At 58.0% G+C, this 20,570-nt stretch overlaps 1 protein-coding gene across 1 annotated transcript; it reads right to left on the reverse strand.

The window, feature by feature from the left end:
* Window positions 1–861: 861 nt before the first annotated feature.
* LOC114020098 (von Willebrand factor A domain-containing protein 5A) lies at window positions 862–18,965 on the reverse strand. Its single transcript, XM_043528491.1, is given in 22 exon segments — window positions 862–5,400; window positions 6,275–6,400; window positions 6,858–6,994; window positions 9,391–9,599; window positions 9,864–9,967; window positions 10,694–10,858; window positions 10,984–11,060; window positions 11,063–11,091; window positions 11,340–11,419; window positions 12,617–12,757; window positions 13,267–13,364; window positions 13,488–13,596; window positions 13,598–13,647; window positions 14,158–14,254; window positions 14,257–14,274; window positions 14,956–15,128; window positions 15,705–15,747; window positions 15,749–15,928; window positions 16,102–16,304; window positions 16,423–16,470; window positions 17,681–17,923; window positions 18,962–18,965. Coding segments are annotated over 22 exon segments (2,403 nt in total). The 3' UTR covers window positions 862–5,331.
* Between the last annotated feature and the right edge of the window lie 1,605 nt (window positions 18,966–20,570).

Here is a 20,570-nt window from a genome sequence, read left to right on the forward strand (position 1 = left end):
CTGACTGACAATACCCCTGTTGTGCCCGTCCTAACGCTGCCCATACATCACAGCAAGGAGCTGTCATTGCTGCCCTGCCCCGAACACACAGCGCTGACAGTTCCCATCCGTCCTGACCCTCTGCGATCCAAGTTCACCCCCCACCAGAGCTCTGTCAATGCACCACAGTTGTGACCGGCAGCTCTCCTCCTGCAGTGCTCCTGTCCTGTCTGCAGCACGCAGGCGAAGGAGCCTGGCCCAGGCCCTGCGTCCTCAGAGCTCTGGTATTTCTGTGGAGTTCTGAGCTCCGGCAGCCCCTGCCAGGCCAGGTCCAGGCCAGAACTGAGCTGTCTCCATACGTCACAAAGCAGCTTGCACTTCTCCCCCCTCACCCACCCACTCTCAGAGAACAAGTGTCCTTCCTTCCAAGAGGGCGCAGAAGGGAAATACGCATCCCGCCCCCGACACCCGAGCGAGAGAAGAGGACAGCAGGGATGCATGCACCTGCACCCACACACTGAGCAGGTCTCATTCCCTCCAGCAGGGGACAACAACAAAACACACACACACAAATACACAGGAAATCCCACAGCCTCACACACATACTGTCCCAGATCCACAGGATCCATGCTGCGCCCCCAGCTTTGGAACAGTCCCTTGGCGGATCCCCTTCGATGGGCCAGACCCCCAAAGGGTCTCACTCTCCCTTCAGGGGAGGCCACATGGCCTCACCACCTCCTGGACTGACCCTCTGGGGCTCCAGCCCCCCTGCTTCATCCCGTGAGCTCTGTCCAGCGGAGCCAGACTCCTGAGAGAGACGTGTCCACTGTGCAGGGACCCGGGCGCCTCCCCCAGGATTCGCAGTGACACTCGGGCAGCGTGTGCAAAACAAGCCGGGTTTATTAGTCACATGGACACAGCCTAGGAAGCTCTTAGGTTAGCACAGAGAAATGAAGGTGAAAATGTCATCTGTTCTGGTCAGCCCCGGGCCCCACCCAGCCGCAGTGAACCCCATGTCCAGGCTGTGTCTGTCGAACCTCTGTAGTCAGTTCCCAGGAGACAGAGTGTCCTGAAGCCACCTCTGACCCCCCAGCTCACCCCTTCCCCGTCCTCCGGTCTCCAGCTGGCAGGTGGGTGTCTTGGCTCAGCTTCCCTGTGAGAAGGGGGGAAATCCAGGCAGTGCTGGCATTGTCTCGCTGCCCCCCTTGTTCATCTGGGTCAGTTTCAACCAGTTCCTTAACGACTCTTCATGCCACCCAGACAGGGAGCAGACACGCACACTCCTCTGTCTTTTAGCCTTTCCTGAAAACACACGGAGTCCTTTTCCCCGCACTGGTTAACCACGTGCCATAGAGGGGAAACCGAGGCACATAGTGAGGTCGTAAAAATATTACCAAAAATTCCCCCTTCCTCACATATACACATACACACAGCGCAATATATCACCAAAAATGTTAAACTTCTGTTACAATTCTGGGTCTTCATAGTGTGAATCAGAATTCACCTTTCGTGACTTAAGTGGGGCTAATGCATTGGGGCACCTGAGACCCTGATTTGTCTCCAGAGGTCAGTTTCTAACCTTGGTCTCACTGGTGTAAGTTTGGAGAAGAAGAAGAATTCATAAGAAGTTTGGAGCACGTGATGGGGATCGAGAGACCTTAGCTTTAATATCGGAGCTGGCCCTGACTTTCTTTGCGACCTCAGCCAAATCACTTAGGCAAAAGTTTTCAAACTCAGGTGCCTAAAGTTAGCCAGCAAAAATCCCTACTAATCAAAGTGGCCAGACTTGTCGGTGTGTTGGGCACCTGCATTTCTCAGTGACCTGTCTGGAAGCCAGGACTGCCCAGCAATCCTGAAAAACACACCCAAACTAAAACAGAGACATTAAGGCTAAGATTTTCAAACTGCCGAAGGGATTTGGATGCCCAATGGAGAGTTAGGCATCTAACTTTTTTAAGCACTTGTGAAAATTCCACAAAGCACCTAAATACCTTTAAAAACCTGTCCCTCTGGATACTAGGAGTAAATGCTTTTGAAGGTGTGACCCATCTCCTCTCTGTGCCTCAGTTTCGCCAGATGGGGCTGAGGTCTACGGTTGTGCCAGATGAGAGCTAAGTTTGGCACTTTGAAAGCAGCTTTATAGAAGCTAGATGTCCAAATCCCATTGAAATTCAGTCGGATTTAGGTGCCTAATTCCAGCCTAATTATTAGGTACTGTGTCCGGTTCTTGGTATCACACAAGGAAAGATGTGGACACATTGGAGAGAGTCCAGAGGAGAGCAACAAAAATGACCAAAGAGTTAGAAAACCTGACCTGTGAGGAAAGGTTAAAATACTGGGCATGTTTCGCCTTGAGACCAGAAGACTGAGGGGGACCTGCCAACAGGCTTCCAGTAAGCGAAGGGCTGTTCTGAAGAGGACGGTGATCCATTTTTCTCCATTGCCACTGAAGGGAGGAGAAGCAGCAATGGGCTTAATCTGCAGCAAGGGAGATTCAGGTTGGATATTTGGAAAAACTCTCTCTTTCTCTCAGGGTAATCACGCTCTGGAACAGGCTTCCAAGGGAGGTTGTGGAATCCCCGTCACTGGAGGTTTTTAAAACCAGGTTGGATAAACACCTGTCAGGGATGGTCTATGTTTACTCTCGCTGACTCAAAGATTAAAGGATTTATTCTAAGAAGAGGTGTGAAATATACATTTGATAAGTGAAGTTTCTTGCTCAGAACTATTTCTGCTTCAGTAACTGACCAAGATGTTACCCTTCATGTATCTACCCTAGGCATTATACCGCACCCAGCACTGTCGTATCTGACTCCCAAGTATTTTTCGAGTTATCCTCATAGCACAGCTGGAAGTGGGAATATCATCATCATCCTCATCCCTATTTTTCAAAGGGGAAACTGAGGCACAAACCAGTGAAGTGACTTACCCAAGGTCACACTATGATTCGGTGATAGAGCTGAGAATTGAACTCAGCACCCATGTTCCCCAATCCAGTGCATCACTGGGATGCTCTCTGCAGGCCAGTCTTAGATATCGCACCCCATCAATATTTTGGGGACCACACTGTATTAAGTTTATGTATCATTGTGGGCCAGGAATTGTACATAACTCCATGGGGGAGGGCTATGCCAGCTCCTCCAGGAACCAAAAATACCAGGGGAGGGGTGAGTAAAGCAAAGCAACTCACCATCTATGTCTACATTGCACCCTACGCCCGGGCTCTGACTTATGTCTGAGCCCAAGGCCCCCTTCTGCGTGTACACAGGTCAGTCTGACTCAGCGCAGGAAGCACTCAGGGCCAGGGTCCTAGGATGCTGCTCGGGGGATGCGTCAGAGCCCGACTCCCACTGAGACTCGGGTCCAAGCCCTGTCATTGTGCAGTGTGGACGCGGGTCAAGCCGCAGACCCGAGTCAGAAGGTCTGCACAGTGCAGTATGGACATGTTAGCACAGCTGTGAGACCCAGGTCCAGCACTGTAAACCCAGGCTTCCAATGCAGCGTGGACACTCAAGCACGGGCTTGGAAACACCGAGTCCACAAGCCTGGGTTTACAATGCAGTGTAGACACCCCACCGCAGACTGATCTGCTCCACAGAAGTTCCACGCCCTCAGGGGGGTTCGCACACATTGGGTCAAGCTGGCTTTTCCAGAAATGAGGAAACAAAGAAAAGACTTTTGCTCTGAAAGGATGAGCTTGAACTCACTCGGACCCATCGACGGACAGGACCTTCTGGGCTGGCAGAAGCGTTGGAAAGTCTCTGACCTGCTGGGGCCCCATAAGACTGACGGGTGACTCCTGCTATGCTCAGTGTGTTTACATTGGTTTCTCTGTGATGCTTTTACCACAGTAGAAGCCAGAAGTCCTGAGTCCCAGTCCCCCCTACTCAACCCACTAGGCCACATTTGCCTCCAGGAACCAAAACAGAACCCGGGAACGCCATGGGCCATACCCCTGCTCTAGTCGCTAGCATGCCAAGCCCAGCCAGAGCCAAGGAGAGGACCTAGGACCCAGGACCAGATGGGCACGGATGGGGCATTACAGGCTGGAGGGTTCATACATTAATGGGTGTGCTACAGTACGTGAGGCTGTTTATGGTCACATACGTGTGAGTACAGACGGTCGTATGATTTTATTTTGTTATTGTGTGTGTGCATTTTCTATCTATCTATCTAAAGGCTCAGCTATACAGACTGGGTCTGCTTCAAAGTCCACTGCAGTCAGCTGGAAGCTGGGATATCCAAAGGCGCCGAAGGCAGCTAGGCAATCAGCTTCTACCAACGGAGTTTATCTAAAGACCACTGGAAAGACTCACTCCGGCTGGAGTTTTCAATGGGGGCTGGTTCCCCAGCTCTCTCTGAAAGAGCCTTTCCTCTGACTTCAGTGGGTTTGGACCAGGATAGTAGGTTGGGATTTTCAATTTGCAAAAGCCTCGTAATATGGGCTAAAATACTGTGCCCGTTGAAGTCAAAGACAAAACAGCCTTTGATTTCAATGGGGCCAGGGTGTCACCGCTGGTATTGAAGTTCCACTATTCATAGCGGGAAGTGAGAACTAAGATCTCTGAATTCCGTCTGGCCTTTGGGGAAATCTCAGTCCCAGGGCAGCATTCCTTCAGGCCATAAGGCAATTAATCCATTACCTGGTATCTTAATCCTTCCCTGGAGTCGCTGCGCAATGTGGCTGTAAATTGAATTTGTTGTGTTGCCTTCTCAGACACGGAAAGGCTGAAATAGGGACACCGCCCAGCACAGAGTCATATGGTGAAAGCAGTTCAAAGGGGGTCAGTGCTGGCTAACATGAAGTGGGAAACTGTTTGCTTCTTCTTTATGTTCCTGCAGTTTCTTGATGCAAATAGCACTTTCTTTCCAGGGAATTAACCAGCTGAGTTCTTTCATTGTTTGCTTGAGTCCCAGGATGTCCTGAGAAGGGCCCAGTGCTGCCCAGGATGGACACAGCGTGAGCATTAACCATCGAGATGGACGGTCAGGTTTTGAAGCATTTCTTCCTGTGGTAGAGAATTCAGCAGCTGGTGAATGGGGAGGGATTCACAACACGCAGCACGGGGCAAACATCCTCCATCTGCTGCCTGATTCCACCTTTCAGCCTTCACCACAGAATTGCATTTGCCAACACAGCACTGTTCAGCTGGAAAATGTCTGACCAGCTCTAGTCTGGACCTAGGCAGAGAGGAAATGAAGAATGAAGCGAAGCACTGTGCTCGTGTTTGCGTTCAGGATTGTCTAGCGAAGAGAAAACTGCCATTACGACAAAAGGAGGTCGTGTTTGGACAAGCAAAGATCCGGTTGGTCTGGCTGGCTGTCCAATCGCTGAACTCCGTCTAGATGGGACTAGGTTGACACTGGATGGCTCATGCAGGGCGAGGTCAGTGCAGCCACCTCTGGGGTGGGGGCCGGGGGCTGTTTATAGAGGGACCGCTCAGCCATTTGTAAAAAGCAAAGAGATGTGCGACATTGATGCAGGCGATCCCAAGGACTCCCCCACAATGCGGACAGGAGGCAGCGGCTGTGAGCAGCGTGGGGGTTACTCAACAGTGGGTCAGAGTGGGGTGGAGCCGGGGGGCAGCCATCACTCCTCTTCAGCCAGCAGGAGGCAGATGCATCCGAATTGGTGGCAGTGGTGGGATCCCAGCTGTGGGTTTGCTCCGGGCTGGGCACAGGCCGGCCAGATGGGTCTGCACCCAGTGTCCCCTGCTGGCCCTCGGGCTCCCAGTTGGATGCCCAGGGTAGTTTGGGGAGCAGGTGCGGGGATCCTGGAGGGGACTCAGAGCCTGAAGATGGCAGGGCCAACGCTGCAGCCCTGAGGGCGTTGGGGCTTCCAGGGACTCGCTCAACCAGGCCCCTGAAATGAGAAGGGGGGAAGTGGAGGGACACCAGCCCGGGGAATGATGGGAGGGCCTGGGGGCAAAAGGAACAGAGCTCACAGCACGTGGGGGACTGGCGTGGGGGTTGGGAAGCTGGGAAGTAAAGGTGCTGGGGGGCGGGGCATGGAAACCCCAGAAGGGTGCTGGGATTGGGATGGGGAGAGGCTGGGGATGGGGGCTCTCGAGGGCTGGGCTGTGGGGCCCCGGGGGGCAGGAATCTCAGGAATGGGGGCCCTGGGACCCATGGGGCACAGGCTCTCAGGGCCCTGAACGGGGCTGGGCTATGGGACATGGGGGGCAGGCTCATGGCTCTGGGCCGTGGGGACAGGGGCATGAGGATGGAGGTTCCTGGGGCAGGGTCGAGACCCTGGACCCTGTCCTTGCTCCCCACCCCCCAGGCACCCTCTCACCTGCTCAGTCCCGCACCCAGCCCACAGCCTTGGCCTCCAGCAGCTCGACTCGTCGCGCTGCCCCACGGCCTGGCTGTGCAGCCAGACCATAGCCAGCACCATGGCCCGGATAGTGGGGGTCACGTCCTGTGGGAGGCAGGATAGAGACAGCCTGAGTCAGCGCCCAGCCTGGCCCCCTCCCCTGACCTCCATCCCTCACCCAGCCCTCCCCCTTCCCTAGGGACCCCCCACTCCATCCCCCCACCCCGACTCGAAGGGTTCCTATTGCCCCCGCTCCAGCACCGTGGACCCTCCACCCAGATGCCCAGTGCCGTGTCCAGGGAGTAGTGAGGTGGCCTGAGACAGGGCCCAACCTGGGCGCCTCCACCTGGCCCTGGGCCCCCTCGATCCAATGCTCCGACCCCGTTAGGGGGTACCCAGCCCCCCGATCTGGGCCCGTCTCTCCCACTGGGCTCCAGGTTCAGGGGTCCTTTAATCCAGTCACCCTCAGACTACCCACCCCAATCTCATCTGGGAGCAGAAAACAGGCCCTACCCATGGCACCTGCCCCCATCTCTCCCCTCTCCTCTGCACCCCCGCTCACCTCACTGGGTATCCTCCCCCTGGCGTCAGTCTCGCTCACCCCCAGCACAGAAGCCAGCCGGGAGTCCAGGTTCCACGAGATGTCGGCATTTTGCAGAGACACCAGCCTCAGCAAGGGAGACTCCACCGGTGCCCGCTCTGGGGAGAGACACAGGAAGATGGGGCTGGCACAGGATTGTGGGTACAGAACAGCGACATGGCCTGTCCAGGCTGGGGGACAGCCAACAACCTTAACTGTCACCCTCTGTGTGGCCTTAACTCTGTCCCTCCATGGGTGTCCTTAACCTGCTCCTCTGCACACTTTACCTGCTCTTCTGCACCCTTAACCCCACCACAGACATCCTTAACTCTGACCCTTCTTGCACCCATGGGATGACAATTAACTTTCAATCGGAGATGGGCACCCAACTCCCTGTGAATGTTCCTGCCCAGCCATTAATTCCACGACCCCACGGTGTTTCTCAAACACAGTCTGTCCCCGGGACCATCTCCCACTACAACCTGCGATACAGACCTACATCCGCAGAGAGACACAAGAGTCTAAAGGGGTAGCGGGGGATGGGATGTTACAGAGTCTATATGATATTATAGCCATGCATGGGACAGGGTTACGGGGCAGAGTTAAAGTCATCTGGGCTACAGTCACTTTGTATTTCCAGACTCTCCAAATGCAGGTTTTAAGGTAACCTTCACTTTAAAATTTCTGCCTTTTCGGGGGTTTCTTCGTTTATAAACCAGAAGGTGCCAATAAAGACTTTTGCCCCTGAACTCGCCTGTAGAAACCTCCAAGCTCAGACCCAGCTTCACAAGGTTTTTTTGCCTGGGAATTTCCCTCTGGGTTTATTTCAGAGAAAACTGCTCAGAGACATTCCTGTTACGAAAAAATACTGATCCCACCCCCCCGCTGCCCCACACACACCCCCTTAGCTCACTGACACAAACTCACACCCCAAATTCCACCTTCACAGAGTTTTTTGCCTGGGGGTTTCCTTATTTATTTATTCATTTTCTTTCAAGATAATTTGCTTCACGACACTAAAAAAAACAGCCAAGAATTCCCCCTCCCTCAGCGACACAAAGGTTTTTCACCCGGGAATTTCCTTCGTTTTCTATGCAGTTTTTCAAGACTTGCACAGCTCCGTGACCTTCAGGGCACACGGGTCTCTAACCCGATGAAGCGTCACCCTGGCGTTTGCCCACCCCCGGAGTCCTGACTCCCAGCCCCCTTCACCGTTCTGGGGTGCCGTCTCCGGTGGGGCCCCCTGATTGCAGGACTGTCTGCCCTTGTGTTGGGCCCCCCCGGCTGAGCTTTGGGAGGCCACGGAGCCAGGACAGGCGCTTGCGAGGGAGGCGATGGCCGGCGCTGGACTTTGGGAGCTGCAGGCAGGCGTGGCCGTGGTACTCACGTGCCGCAGCCAAGTCACGGGACAAGCGCCCGAAGACGCTGCGCTGGTTCGGTTCGTCCAGGCGCACTCCGCTCGCCGGCCGCTCGCAGATGGGGTCTATCCAGACCCAGTCTATCACCTCCATATAGTCCATGATGAAATCGAAATTTAGGGAGCAGATGGACGGACACAGAGACAGACGGACACGAAAACAGACCCAGAGAAGCAAAGGGAGGGAAGAGAATTCCCCCCCCCCCCCGGCACTTAGAGCCAACGCACCGCTGGGACCCCTCCTCCATACCCCCCAGCCCCTTTCCCCGAGCTGGGACCCCCCCACACCCAGCCCCATCCTCCTCTCCCCACAGCTCCAACACAGCCAGGATCTCCCAGCTCCTGCCCCTTCCCCCCTGGCTGTGACCCCCACATCCAGTCCCCACAGCCCCATTCTTCTCCCCTCAGCCAGGACCCCTCCTCCAGCCCCAGGGGATGCAGGGGTGGGTGCTGCGCTCCATGGATGAGGGCAGGATGCTGGGGGGCGAGAGGCCCCTACTAGCCAGGTCTGCTCATGACAGCAATGTGCCCGCCCCTCCTGTCCCTGCGTCTGTCTGGGTCGGTCGGTCTGTCTGACTGGGTCTGTTTCTCTCTCTGCGTCTCTCCGTCCTGTCCCCGTCTGGGTCTGTCGGCTGATTCTTGGTCTCTGTCCCTGTCTGACTCTGGGTCTCTGCATGCCTGTCTGCCTGGCACAGGTCCCACTCTTCCGGCTGGGGGGGTGGGGGGACACCCCCGTGGGCTACTCCCAGTCTCACCCTGCCAGCGCCCCTGCTCTCCCCATGTCCCGGAGGTATGGGGATTGGGGTCACCGTTGCCCTGGAGCAGGGAGGGGACAGCACAGCCCCCGGGAGTCAGGGGGGCAGGGAGAGAAGCAAAGGGACATTACCCCATAAACATGACGCCCCCCGCATGCCCCTTCTGGGTCCCCCCCTCTTACACTGGGATCCCCCCGTGTGGGATCCCTCCCTGAATTGCCCCCCTCCCTGGCGCCAGGTTCCCCCCACCTGCCCCAGTGCCAGGTTCCCCCTCCCACCCGAGTTCCCCTCACATGCTGGGTCCCCACCTAGCGCCAGGAGGCCCGGTCCCTTTGGGGGTTACCTGCCAGCGGGACATCCCGTCTCACCAGCCGCCCCTGCACCAGCTGCCCCCGCTCCATGTTCACCCCCACGTAGGCCGTGAGGGAGCAGACGACCCCCGAGCTCAGGCTGGCCTCCAGTGCCCGGCGCCCGTCCCCCTCCGACCCCGCGCCCACGGCCACCTCCAGCTCCAGCAGCAGCGACTTGGCTGCCAGCCGGTGAACGGGCAGCCTATGCCAGGGAGAGAGATTCACAGGGTCATCCCTGGACGCCTGGGTTCCAGCCACTGCGGGGAGGGGTGCAGGGTCTAGCGGGATGGGGGGGGGTGCCAGGACTCCTGGGTTCTATCCTGGCCCCGGAAAGGGAGTGCGGTCTAGTGGTCACAGAAGGGAGGCTGGTCCCATCCTGTCTCTGTTCTGCTGGGGTGAGGCCGGGGGGGGGCAGGACCCAGCTGCCTGGGGTGGGGGATGGGAGCCAGGGGAGCATTGCCGTCACCTCTCTCCATCCTGTGGCTGCAGGGAGAACTGCAGCGTCTCCTTGTAGGTCTGGTCCTGGATGCGGTACTGCAGGGTGATGCCCCCCATGGGAATGTCTAGTGGCTGCGGGGAAAGAAAGGTTGTCAGAGGTGGAATGCAAGGGGGGAGAAGATGCCCTGGGACCCCTCAGACCCAGCTTACAGAACAAAGGGGGCAAATACACCCAATTAACACCACTTGGGGGGCTGGCTTAGTAAGCCCAATGGCCGTCATTAGGGTCCAGAGATAACAATCCCCATTGAGCTCAATGGGGCTGGGGTAGCACAGAGACTTCCAGCCCAGTGGCCATCATCAGAGATCAGAGTTATCAATCCTCACTGAGGTCTCGTCTACACTACATACTTTGGTAGAACTACATTGCTCGGGGGCATGAAAAATCCACACCCATAAGCGGTGTAGTTACACCGACCTTAGCCCCCCGTGCAGACAGTGCTACGTCGGCAGGAGATGAACATTTGTAGTGTAGACTTGCTCTGAGATCAACGCAGCCAAGCTAGTATAGAGACCTGCAGCCCAATGGACATCGTTAGGGGTCAGATTTATCAATTCCCATTCAGATCAATGGGGCTGGGGTAACACAGAGATCCCTGGCCCAATGGCCATCGTTAGGGGTCAGAGTTAACAATCCCAAATGAAATCAATGGGGCTTGGGTAGCACAGAGACCCCTGACCCAATGGCCATCGTTAGGGGGTCAGAGTTACCGCCCAGGAGGGGACTGTGGGGCTCCTGGCTCAGTCACTAACCACGAGCCCTGGGGGCATCCTAGTGTGGGGACCTCGCTCTCTCACCTGGGGCTGCCCGCGGAGCTGGGCCTAGACGAGGCACCGCTGCCCAGCAAAGATCACCTCGGGGTCCCAGTGCAGCGGCTCCACCTGGATCCCAGGGGGCAGATCCCAGCTCAGTGAGATCCCGGTCACCGCCGGCTGCAGGGCCCGCTTCAGAGACTGCGGCACCTGGCGGGGGACCGGGACACACAGGGTGGGCCAGGATGCCTGGGTCCTGTCCCCAGCTCTGGAGGGGAGTGGGGTCTAGTAGGCTCGAGTGGAGGAGCTGGGAGCCAGGACTGCTGGGTTCTCACCTTGGGCTGCATGCGGTCCTGGCCGGTGATGAATTCGGCGCTGCCCCCCACTGCCCGGGCGATGCCTTTGATCACATGCCCCCGTCCCCGATGCCGAATGAGAAGCACCTGCTGGCGGGCAGAGACTGGAGGGGGAGGGGCAGAGCTGGTGGGGCCCATCCAGTGCTGGGGGGGCAGGGCAGTTGGAGAGGGGCCAGTAGGGCTGGCTGGACTTGGGGGGCTTCCCATGCTGGCAGGGCTGGGAGGCAGGGTGAGGCAAAGGGTTGGGCAGATTCTGGGCACTATGGTGGTGGGGATCCACATGATGGCAATGCTAATGGGGGCAGGGCTTGGGGGGGTTAGGCACCCCCAGTTACCTGTGGGTCCCCCGGTGACGCTGCACCTCTGCGATGATGTCCTGGGTGTTCTCTACCTCCCCGTCCGTAAACACGAACAGCTGAGGGGGGTAGAGACTCTGTCAGAGCCGGGGACCCCAACGCCCCCGGAGACACCCCCTCCCTGTTGGGAACGGGAGCAGCCCCCTGGAGAATCTGCCCCACTGACCCTCCCAGAGATCTCCCCTGAGGGGCTGACAGACGGGGACTGCTGACCTCCCCTATCTCTGTAATCCCCAACCCCGAGGCATGACGCCAACCCCCACCGATCACCTGTTCACCAGCCCCTAGAGACAAGAACCCACCGACTGCTGTGGGCACTTTTCCAGGAGCTCCCTCCTGACCCCCCCCACCCCCCCACAAGTGACCTCCCTGCCCCTCCAGGCTGCAGGGTACCCCCCAGAGCTGGACACAGCATAAAGCGCTGCCCCTCCCAGCTCTATACAGAGGTACCCCCCCCCCGGTTGCTACCTGCCACACCCTGCTCACACCCCCAGGGGCACTGGCCCCCCATCTGGCCCAGAGCCCCAGGCCCACTCCAAGCAACCCCATGGCCCCGCTCGGCTGCCCCCCAGGGCCCCCAGCCCCTCTCCGATCCCCTCTCCCAGGGTCTCCCCCTTGAACAGCCTCCGAGGGGAGCGGCGGGGGGGGAGGGAGGGAGGGCAAGGAGGGGCCTGTAATGGCATATGGCCCACAGCGACAGCTGGGAGCAAACACCCCATGGGTGGCAGCGGGGCACTGGGAGTGGGGGGGCGCTCAGAGTTACTGCAGAGAATCCTTCCCAGGGGGCTGGCTGGGGGGGTCTCGCCCCCATCCTCTGGGCAAGCTGACCCCCACGTGTGGGGTGGGGAAGGGATTTTCCCCCGGCTCAGACTGGCAGAGACCCGAGGGGGTTGGGTCTCCCTCAGCAGCCTGGGGCACTCACTGGTTTGAACCGGAGCAACTGGGGGGCGTCGCTGTGACCTGACTCCTGTAACTCAGGGTTTGGGGGTGCCGGTGACTCAGCCTGAGGGGCGGGGCTGTCCCCGGGGGGAGCGAGGGGCTGAGCAGTGTCACTGGGAGGGGCGGGGGGGTGGCAGGGTGAGGAGCTGGGGCCTGATGAGATGATCACGATGGTCCCTTCTGTCCTGAAAGTCTGTGAGTCTGTCCCCGCAGGCCCGCATCCCTCTCTGCGACCCCCCACGTCACCCCTCGGCCCCACAATCACTCTCCAAGCCCTCCCCAGGATGCCCCTCCGGCTGGCCCCGGCACCCCGGCACCTGGCGTGGGTGCCCGTCCCGGCAGGGGCTGCGGTAAATGGCTCGTAGCGGCTCCAAGATCTCGGTGCCCCCGAGGCTAGCCTGGAGCAGCTGGAGGCGCTGCAGGGACTCGGCCTTGGTCTGCTGGGTATTCTCCACGCTCTGCCTGTGGGGGGCGCCGACAGGTCTGGGGCTGGGACAGCCGGAGCCAGGGACACCCTGCCCCCAGCCAGCCCTGCCCCCTCACCCACCGACACCCCTGTCCCCTAACCAGCCCGGCCCCCGCACCCACCGACACCCCTGTCCACTAACCAGCCCTGCCCCTCACCAACAGACATGCCCCTGACCCCTAACCAGCCCTGCCCCCAACAAACAGACATGCCCTGACCCCTAACCAGCCCTGCCCCCAACCCACCGACACCCCTGTCCCCTAACCAGCCCTGCCCCCTGACCCACCGACACCCCTGTCCCCTAACCAGCCCTGCCCCCAGCAAACAGACATGCCCTGACCCCCAACCCACTGACACCCCCTGCCACCTAACCAGCCCTGCCCCCAACCCACAGACACACCCTGCCCCATAACCAGCTCTGCCCCCTAACCAAGAGACAACCTCTGTCCGCTAACCAGCCTTGCCCCCTAACACAGCCAGCCCCCTCCCTGCCCTTCGGACTCAGGGGTAGAAGGACTCGAACTCAGACCCAAAGCCATAGATGTTGAAATAACAGCCCAGGGGCAAACTCTTCAACAGTAGGACCAGGGTCTCCTGGGGACAGACAGATGGATGGAGAGTCAGCCCCACGGGCCCAGCCAGCCTGGGCTGCTCCCCCGGCACGGCCCCACGGGCCCATCTAGGCACAGCCTCCCGCCTGGCCGTCCCTTGGTGCTGTGATGCGCTGTCAGGGAGAGGTCTCTGCTGTCCAGTGGGGCAGGCCGTACTGCCGGAGCGGTCCAGCAGGAGGACGAACTCTCCAGGCTGGCTCTGGGCCGGCACCGCCTCAGGGCACTCTGGGCAGCAGGGTCATCACCACGGCCGGGTCGCCCATCAGGCAGCCTGCGGGAAGATGGGAGCCAGCCCCCAAATGAGGTGGGCATGGGGTCGAGTCCCTGTGAGCCGCCCCCTCAGAGCCCCATGACTGTACCCAGAGACCCACCCCCACTGCTCTGTCCCTCCCCCCACCCCCTCTCCCCTTAAATCCCCCCACCCCCATACCCAGCCCCCCAGTGCCTGCTCTCCCATACCCAGTTCTCCCCCATGCCTCCCAAACCTGCAGTGCTCCCCAGTGCCCGCCTGCTCCCAGACACCCCGCCCTGCCAACGCCAGCTCCACCAAGACTCCCCCGCTCCTGTCCCCCCACCCTCGCCTGCCTCCAGATTCCCCCAGCACCCACCTACATCAGTCCTAGGACTCCCCATCCCCGCATCATCCCCCTCATTGCACCATGCCCCCCCCGATCCCATGTCACTGCTCAGCACCTACCTCACCCTCCCCAGATTCCCACCCTATGGATCCCCCTCTGCGCCCCCGCCCAGGGGTAGTAGGGTTCAGGATCCCCTCCCGCACCTGGCTCGGCTCCAGGCAGCCGGGCCTCCAGCACCGCTCTGGGTTTGGGTGGCTCCGTGTAATACACCAGCAGCTCCAAGTCCCGGTCCCACGGGGGGGGGCCTGGGCCAGCGACACCTGGGGGGCGACAGACACACAGTCACCTCCACACGGTTCCGGGGGGGGCAGGGTCCCGCTGGCTCTCGCGTCCGGCTCGGCACCCCCCCATGGAGACGGGGTGAGGGGCAGACCCTGGGAACGCTGGCTGGGCCCCCCCGGGTTAGGTGGAGAGAAGAGAAGGAAAAACAACCCCAAAGGCCAACGCGGGAACTTGGCTTTTCCCAGTGAAAAATTGCAAAAGTTTGACATTTGGTGGGGGGGGTCTGAATCTTTCCAATTTGGGGGTGACATTTTCCTGGTCCCCACACCTCCATTTACTTCCACTGAGAAACAAGGCGAGGGAGAATCCCAGACACTAAAGACTTACAGAGCCCAGCCACTGCCAGGGATTTCATCCCCAAACTGGCAGATTTCAGCCTATCCAGATTTTCCCCAGAGAAATTGGGAAATTCCCCAGATCCATTGCTGTCGCTCGATCCCCCACCCCCTCAATCACCCAAAGAGTCTGGCCCATGCTCCCCCGTTTGGGACCCACCCCGCACCCTACACCACATCTCTCACCCCCTGGGACCTTCCCCCCGCCCACAGCCCCCTTCCCTGGAACCCACCCCTCAGCCCAGAACCCTCCCCCTGCCCCACCCCCAGCACCCTCCTCCCAGCAGGGATGGCTGGGACCCAAGTGTCCGGGTGAGCCCTTACCTGGGCAGTGGTTAGGTTCCCGGCTGTATAGCTCAGGTGGGATGAGGGTCAGTTGGAGAGCACGTGGTCGATGCCGTGGGGCGACTGCAGCATGGCGCTTAGGCTCAGGGTGTAGGGCAGCTCCCCCTGGAGGACCCGTAGGACCTCCTGGGTGATGTTCTCCCCATCCCACCCTGCAGAGAGAGACACAGGGGTGAGGGCCAGGGGGCTAGGAGAGTGGGGGGAGGATGGGGGGTATGAGTTATTGGGGGGGGTCTTGGGCTGGGATATCAGGGGATTTCGGGATGGCTGGGGTGGGTCATATACCCTGGGGCGGGGACTGCAGACCCGGGGGGGGGCACTTACCACAGGGAACACAGTAGTGGCCTATGGCGCATTATGGGGGCTATGTGGGTCTTTCACTGTGGGGTACGTAGAATGGGCTATGGAGGTTTCAGGGGGTACAGGCTGCAGGGATCACTCACCGTGGGGTGTGTAGCTGGGGTTCTGGGGGCTATGTGGTACAGGGAGCTATGCGGGATCTAGGGCACCTAAAGGTCTGGTCTCAACATGGGGCATGTAAAAGGGGTGCAGCATGGCTGGAAGCACACAGCTGGGGTACAGGGGAGTATGGGGAGATCTGTGGGTCTCACCATGGGGCGTGTGCGGGGGGAGAGGGGTCTGTTGGTGTCACAGTGATGGGGGTAGGGGATCTGTGGGTCTCACCGGAGGGACGCAGGAGTGGGGACAGGGGGATCTGTGGGTCTCACTGTGGGGTGTGTAGCGAGGGTGTAGCACGGTCGGCAGCACGTAGGCGGGCGGCCCCGTCATGCTCCAGCGGCAGCTTGCAGGTGTAGCTCAGGGTCAGCATCGCCTCCTCCCCGGGGGGCAAATTCCCCAGGGAGCAGCTGAACACGTCGCCCCCAGCCCCCTCCTGCTGCAGCAGGAACGAGCTCTGCCCCCCGGCCAGAGCGTCCCCGTACAGCTCCTGTGCCTGCCGGGAGAAGACAGGGTCACCCCGAGATCCCCGTCCCCCAAGATCCCCTGCCCCCCGACCAGCACATCTCTGTACAGCTCATGCACCTGCCGGGAGAGATGGGGTCACCCCGAGATCCCCCCAGCCCGGCCCCCTCCTCTCTCCCCGCCGGGACCCCCCGCCCCCAGCACCTGTCTCTTCTCCTGGAGCTGGGCCTGGATCCAGGCCCCCCGCAGCCGGGCCTGGAAGGCGTCGACAGCCACCTCGGCGTCCACGGGGAATTGGAACACGGCCTCCATGGGCCCAGGCTCCTCGTTCCTGCAGAGCAGCTGGGAGCCCACGTCCGCCACAAAGCCTCGGATCAACACCGACGCCGAGCTGCGGTGCAGGGGCACTGGGGGGAAGGGTGACGTCAGCCACAGGCCCCCCACTGGGCACCGGGGGGAGGAGCCACATTCAGCCATGGGGCCACCCTCCCCCTCACGGCCCCGTCCCCCGCAGCCCTGACTCACCCGACTCCTTGGAGCTGGTCAGGAGGCCGCAGCTCCGGGGTCGGGGATCTGTGTGAGGGGAAGGTGGGGGGGGTGAGATACAGGGTTCCCATGGAAACTGATGGGCTGACCCCCCCCCACACTCACACACTCGGCGATGGCTCTGAGACCCCAGCCCCACCCCTCTGCTCAGCCAGGTCCTGTGGCAGGGAGTCCCACAGGCCCAAGCTCCTGAGATCAGAGTCACGGCTCTGCCCCAACTGCGCCAGCCCCCGGCAGGGAGGGGCAGGCAGGACTGGGGTACAGCTGGCAGTTGGGGGATGGAGAAGAGAAATACAGAGGGGTGTATGGGGACGGATGGACAGATGGAAGGAAGGAGAGGTGCAGGGGTCAGACGGACAGACGGAATGAAGGGGGATGGGGGACTCGTGCATTAGAATGAGGGGGCTGGGAGCCAGGACTGCTGGGTTTTATCCCCAGCCCCTGGGGGGCCCCTGGTACAGTGACAGGGGTTGCAGGGGACCCGGCCTCGGTCACTGGGGGGTTGTTAACCCAGCTAGGCCCTTCTTCCCCGCTGTCGCCCTGCAGAGAAGCGGAGGTTTGTGGAGCAGGCTCCAGCTCCTGGCTGTTCTTGGCAGGGACACGGCCCTGCCTATTTACTCAGCTTTCACCCCAGGATGGAGCAGTTCGCCATAGACCCCCCCGCCCCAACGGGGCTGAAATCCAGCCCTTGGCCGCGCCCAGGGGCTCCCGGCGTTCTTGCTCCACGCCCCCGAGCCGTTCGGCCTGGGCCTTGGATTTGCTGCCTTACGACGGGGTAAGAGGACGGCAGCCGGTTGATTTCTCCCGCAGCAGAAATCTGGCTCTGAGGCGCGCAGGGAGTCTCCGCAGAGGAGCGGGGAGCTGAGGGTGGGATGGGGGCGAGGAACGCCAGAGCTGAAGTGAGCGAGACGGGCTCCCAAGCCCACTCTCCGAGCCTCGTTTCTGCTCCCCACCACTCCAGCCCCCTGGAGAATTCCCAGCTGGAAGGAGGGACGGGGAGACTGGGATCACCTGGCGGGTGGGGGGATGGGAACGTAGGCAGATTTCTAGACAAACCTCCCGCCCGGCTTCACACATGGCCCAGGATGGAGAATCCACCCGAGCCCCCGGGGAGTTGGGCCAGCAGCTAATTCTCCCCCTCCCCGCCAGACAGCTGAGCCTCCCTCCTCGCCTGAATTCATCTGCCTGCAACTCCCCAGCCCCAGGACAGGCACGTTTCCCCCCCGCAGGTATTTACCGCCTCTCTGGGCTGAGCTCCGTAGGCTGGGAAAGGGTTGAGGGCCAGGGAAGGGCTCCAGCGGGGGCGCGGGGGGCGGGTTGGTTGTTCCCGGCACTGAACTCTGATGCCTAATTCCCCGCCCGGAGGAAGGGAGTCGGCGTGAAACTTTGGCCAAGTCACAGGCGGCGGCTCCTGCTGCAGCAGCTGCTTCTTGGGGTGCGACGGAGCCGCAGGGTGGGGTGGGTGGGGAGCTCCGACCCCCTCATGGGACCCAGCAGACCCCAGGAGCCTGTGGGGAGCAGGTTCAGGGCCGGTGCCCCCCGGTGCAAAAGGGGAGGGCTGAGATTTGTGTCCTCACACTGGCCGGGCGCCACGGGGATGGCCCCTGGAAAACCCACGCAGGGAGAAGAGCGGAAAGGGAGGGTGGATTGGGGGGGGGCGGAGCAGAAACGTTTTGGGGTCACCTCCCTCCAAACACCCCCAAACCCGCCCCGGCACGCAGGGCCCCACGGCCAGGGCGGGGAGACCTCTGCAGGGGCGAAGCCCTGAGTCCGGGGATGGGCCCAGACCAGGCGGTGGGGGGCCCTGGACACGGAGGGGGGGTGAGGGGGTGAGAGAACCTGGATTTGTGCTGGAAATGGCCCAACTTGATGATCACTTTAGATAAGCTATTACCAGCAGGAGAGTGGGGTGGGAGGAGGTATTGTTTCATGGTCTCTGTGTATATAATGTCTTCTGCAGTTTCCTCAGTATGCATCCGATGAAGTGAGCTGTAGCTCACGAAAGCTCATGCTCAAATAAATTGGTTAGTCTCTAAGGTAACACAAGTACTCCTTTTCTTTTTGTTCCTTGGTTGTTAGAATTTGATCCTGGGCAAAACGTAATATCAGTTTTCATGTTCGATACAAAGGGGGAGATTGTCAAAGGATTTTCAATGGGAGTTGGGCCACAGAATTGCCCTCTTTGCCTCTGAAAATCTTCACCAAAGACAAAAATCATAGTCCTGGACTCAGAAGAAGACACATAAATAACCCCAGCGTTCCAAAGGTGTGTATTGGGAAGGGTAGCTGAGTTCTGAAATGAGCTGGAGAATGGAAAATGAGGGAGGATCTAGGAGAAAAGATTAGGAGTTCAAGTTTGGCAATGTTGTGCTGGAACTAGAGATTAGGATTCTCTGCCTTGGAATATACCAATGTAAAATGTTCATCGTAGAGCCTTTGAGGAACAAAGACAAGTCCTGCCTGCCGCAGAGCACAGCAGAGATTCATGAAGGAGAAAATAGCAGAGGACAAGACTGACCCATTTACCTTAATATTAGAAGAAAGGAAATTTTCAGGGAAACTGGGATATTTTTCTTCCTCTTCTTCTTCATGCTAAATTCCGTAGATCTGTTAAAATGGGATTTGCATATCAGTGATTCTCCAGAGTGCAAGTCAAGATCATCCCTTAAATATGGACATCCAGAATCAAGGAAAATTCTACATGCCGTGTGTCCATAACCTAATGGAGTTCAATGGGTATTGGGTACCAAACTCTCTTAAGCCCCTTTGAAAATCCCAGCTAACAGCATGGAGGGACTTTTGACAAGAAATAGCACTGGCTGAAGATTGAATGAACAATTAGTAGATCAAAAGTGCCATCAACATTTCCAGTGTCAATGGGAAAAATGATGAAATGATCAGGATCCCCTTCCCTTCCCTTGCCCTGTTTCTTGACAAACTCTAGTTGTAAGTCGTAGCTGATTGAGGCTTCGGGAGATAGGGGAGGTGGTAATAATTATTCAGGCACTAGGATTCTGACTTGAACATTCAAGGAACATCCAATAATGCATTTTAACTGTTTAACTCCATGAGCGTCTCTTGTGACCTACAGAATTCAAGACTGGGGTAGAGATGGAAAACTGATTTGGTGTGTTGGTTTTCACCCTCTGAGTCCTGGATTTCCCTATTGCTGCTATTTGCATACAGAAGGAAGCGTCCACTCCCATGGATGATGAGATTGTTTCTCATCAGGAGGACTGAGAAGAACAGAATTCAATACAAAGTATCATTTGTTTCTCCAGATGTTAGAAAATCTGTGGACCAAATGAATTTGGTCACTTTGTGGGGTGGGGTAAAATTTTCAACAGCAGCTAAGGGCCAGATTTTTAAAGGTATTTAGGCACCTAGTGGGATTTTCAAAAGGCTCTAGGTGGCTAAAAAACACTCAAATCCACTAGTACCTCAGGAGGATGTGAAACAGAAGCTACTAAAGTTAGACATTTTTAAATCAGGAGATCCAGATAACCCACATCCAGGAGTTTAAAAAATGCTAGCTGAGGAGCTCACTGGGCCTTTACTGTTGAAACGCTGGAAGAAAGCTCAATGTTGTGGCAATATTGAAAAAGGGTAAATGGGAGGACCAAGGTAATTATAGGCCCTGTCAGGCAAGATAACGGAGTGGCTGATTGTGAGGTGTCTGTTCCCTGGTTCAATAGCTGAAAAATTATTAAACAGCAGACTAAAGAACAACGTGCAGGAAATAAAGAATGATGAACAACCATGGTGGATTTTTTTTTTTTAATTAGTGAAGAATTTCAAAAAATCAAACTCACTTCCCTTTTAAGGGTTTTAAGTTTGGGGGGTCCTACATGTTGGTAAATGGAAACAATTCAATAATGTTTTTTTTATAAAGTTTTCCGTTTAAATGTTGTCAAAAATTGAAATGAAACATTTAATTAAAAAAAGAAAAAAATCACTAAATCAACAGTTCTTTACAAAAATTTTCATGTTTGAAAATGGTCATTTTTCAACAAAAAGGAATTACAAGGGAGAAAGAAGTTCAATTAATGGTAATCAATATGTTTTCACAGAATGTTTTTTATCAAATGAACTTGATTTAACTGTGACATTTCTGATTGTTAAAGGCA

Source organism: Chelonia mydas, chromosome 14 (assembly GCF_015237465.2).
Source record: "Chelonia mydas isolate rCheMyd1 chromosome 14, rCheMyd1.pri.v2, whole genome shotgun sequence".
Lineage (NCBI taxonomy): Eukaryota > Metazoa > Chordata > Testudines > Cheloniidae > Chelonia > Chelonia mydas.